General features: G+C 37.0%; 1 protein-coding gene across 1 annotated transcript in view; it reads right to left on the bottom strand.

Annotated features, from left to right (window-relative positions):
• The window catches only part of sp100.1 (SP110 nuclear antigen, tandem duplicate 1), a 14,954-nt gene that overhangs the window by 1,873 nt on the left and 11,299 nt on the right, over positions 1-1,782 (bottom strand). The window contains exons 13-15 of the mRNA XM_005750157.1: positions 1,269-1,380; positions 1,093-1,167; positions 196-339 (exon numbers count right to left, since the gene is read on the bottom strand). Of these exons, the coding sequence (XP_005750214.1) occupies positions 196-339; positions 1,093-1,167; positions 1,269-1,380 (331 nt within the window). The remainder of the gene's footprint in view (positions 1-195; positions 340-1,092; positions 1,168-1,268; positions 1,381-1,782) is intronic.

The following is a 1,782-nucleotide window of genomic DNA, read 5'->3' as shown; positions in this document are numbered from 1 at the left end:
AGATACAGAATCACATTTTTTGTCACTATAAGGTGTAATTGAAGTTTCCAAAACTTTCAGTGAATGTAATCTAATTCTTCTTTTTTACATGCAGATGCAAACCTTTTAAAACCATATAAAAAATAAAAACAAGCACTTAATAGACTATTGAGAGCACTGAATGCCATTATCACACTTTCACTAAGAGTTTCTTACCCGGTTGAATGTCGCACAGTTGGCAAAAATAAGCTGGACATCAGAAACAAACTCGCCGACAGTTTGATACTGTTTCTGCTGGAGTTTGTCTGTTACTTTGCCCAGCCACATCGGACTCTTGATAGAAGTGCTGTAGTTTGCCAGCTGTGGGTGAAAGCAGACATCCAGAAAACCAGAGTATTCTAGTCAGAGTTTTACACATATAGTGCTGTGAAAAAGTATTCGCCCCCTTCCTGACTTCTTAGCTTTTTGCAAACTTGGTAGACTTACATGCTTTACATCAAAGCTAATTTTAATTTTAGGAAAAGAAAATACAAAATGTAGTTTTTAAATGCAGAATTCAGGTTCAATACTGTTCCAAATTTTCAATTTGTGGATAATGATTCTCACAATGGTTTGCTTGAGTCCCAAAGCTTTAAAATTGCTTTGTAACACAGACTGATCAATGTCGATGACTTTGTTTCTCATCCGTTTCTTTAGATCGTAGGATGTTTTGCTTTTTGAGATCATTTTTCCTACTTTTCTCTTTCAGACAGGTTCCATGTAAGTGATTTCTTGATTCAACAGGTCTACCAGCAATTAGTCCTTGGTGCTGCCAGTGAAGCTGAACTGGCTAGTTACCGATTTAACAAGGGAGAGCGGTTACTTTTCACACAGGGCCAGGTAGGTTTGGATTGCTTGTTTGCCTTAATAAATGAAATCATCATTTAAAATCTGCATTTTGCGTTTACTGAGCTTATTGTTGTCTAATATGAAACTCTAACTGATGATCTGAAGTGTGACCAATATGCAAAGGCTAAGATAGCTCACGTTTTCAGTGCACTGCACTTTATTTTCTATGAATGTTTTAAAACTTGATTCTAATGAATAAAAATTGCTTGCCTAAAAAATACTTACATAGCCCATTGGGTCTGGAGAAAACATTTGCTCCTCGTCAGCACTGCGCAGACTCAGGAGGAGATACTGGCATTGCTGTAGATGAAACAACAGAGGGGCAGGTCACAGCAATGTCACAGGGAGACGGGTAGTTAGATGGTTACATGGACAAAGTTGTAGACAGAGAAAATTCTCACCATCATGTGTTGAGATATTTGCTGAGACATCACTGCGTTCACGTCCAGCTGGTCAAGGCAAACGTGATTGGCTCTAAAAACGCAGAATGTGCACAACCAGGGGCTGTCGTCGCTGCACACATATACACACACAGATATATATCAGTCTTAAAAATATAAACCCTTTTGCTTTTTGTTTCAATCAGCTATATCTTTTTTATTTTTATCAGCTGAATGTCTTAGCTTCATGTTATCATATAAAACAGGTACATTTTAAAAAAGCAGAACGTATGCCAGGATCATATACAGTAGTGTGTAATTCAATACAATATACATGGATAATAGCAGCACAAATGTTGTTTTAGTAGAAACTGTCCACCTGACTTCAGCTAGTACCAGTTTTAATGTGAAGGTGAAAAACATTAAAACAAAAATCAAATGAAATGATGTTAAAATTTAACGCTGAGCAAGAATTTAGTCTACAGAACTAGAAGATCTGGAGTAACACTCCACTTATTTGGACTCATGGTACAGG

This window comes from Pundamilia nyererei, unplaced genomic scaffold, assembly GCF_000239375.1.
Source record: "Pundamilia nyererei isolate P.nyererei 1_Seehausen unplaced genomic scaffold, PunNye1.0 scaffold00264, whole genome shotgun sequence".
NCBI classification, from domain to species: domain Eukaryota; kingdom Metazoa; phylum Chordata; class Actinopteri; order Cichliformes; family Cichlidae; genus Pundamilia; species Pundamilia nyererei.
The sequence above is the reverse complement of the archived record's forward strand: the minus strand, read 5'-3'. Positions and strand labels throughout refer to the sequence as shown.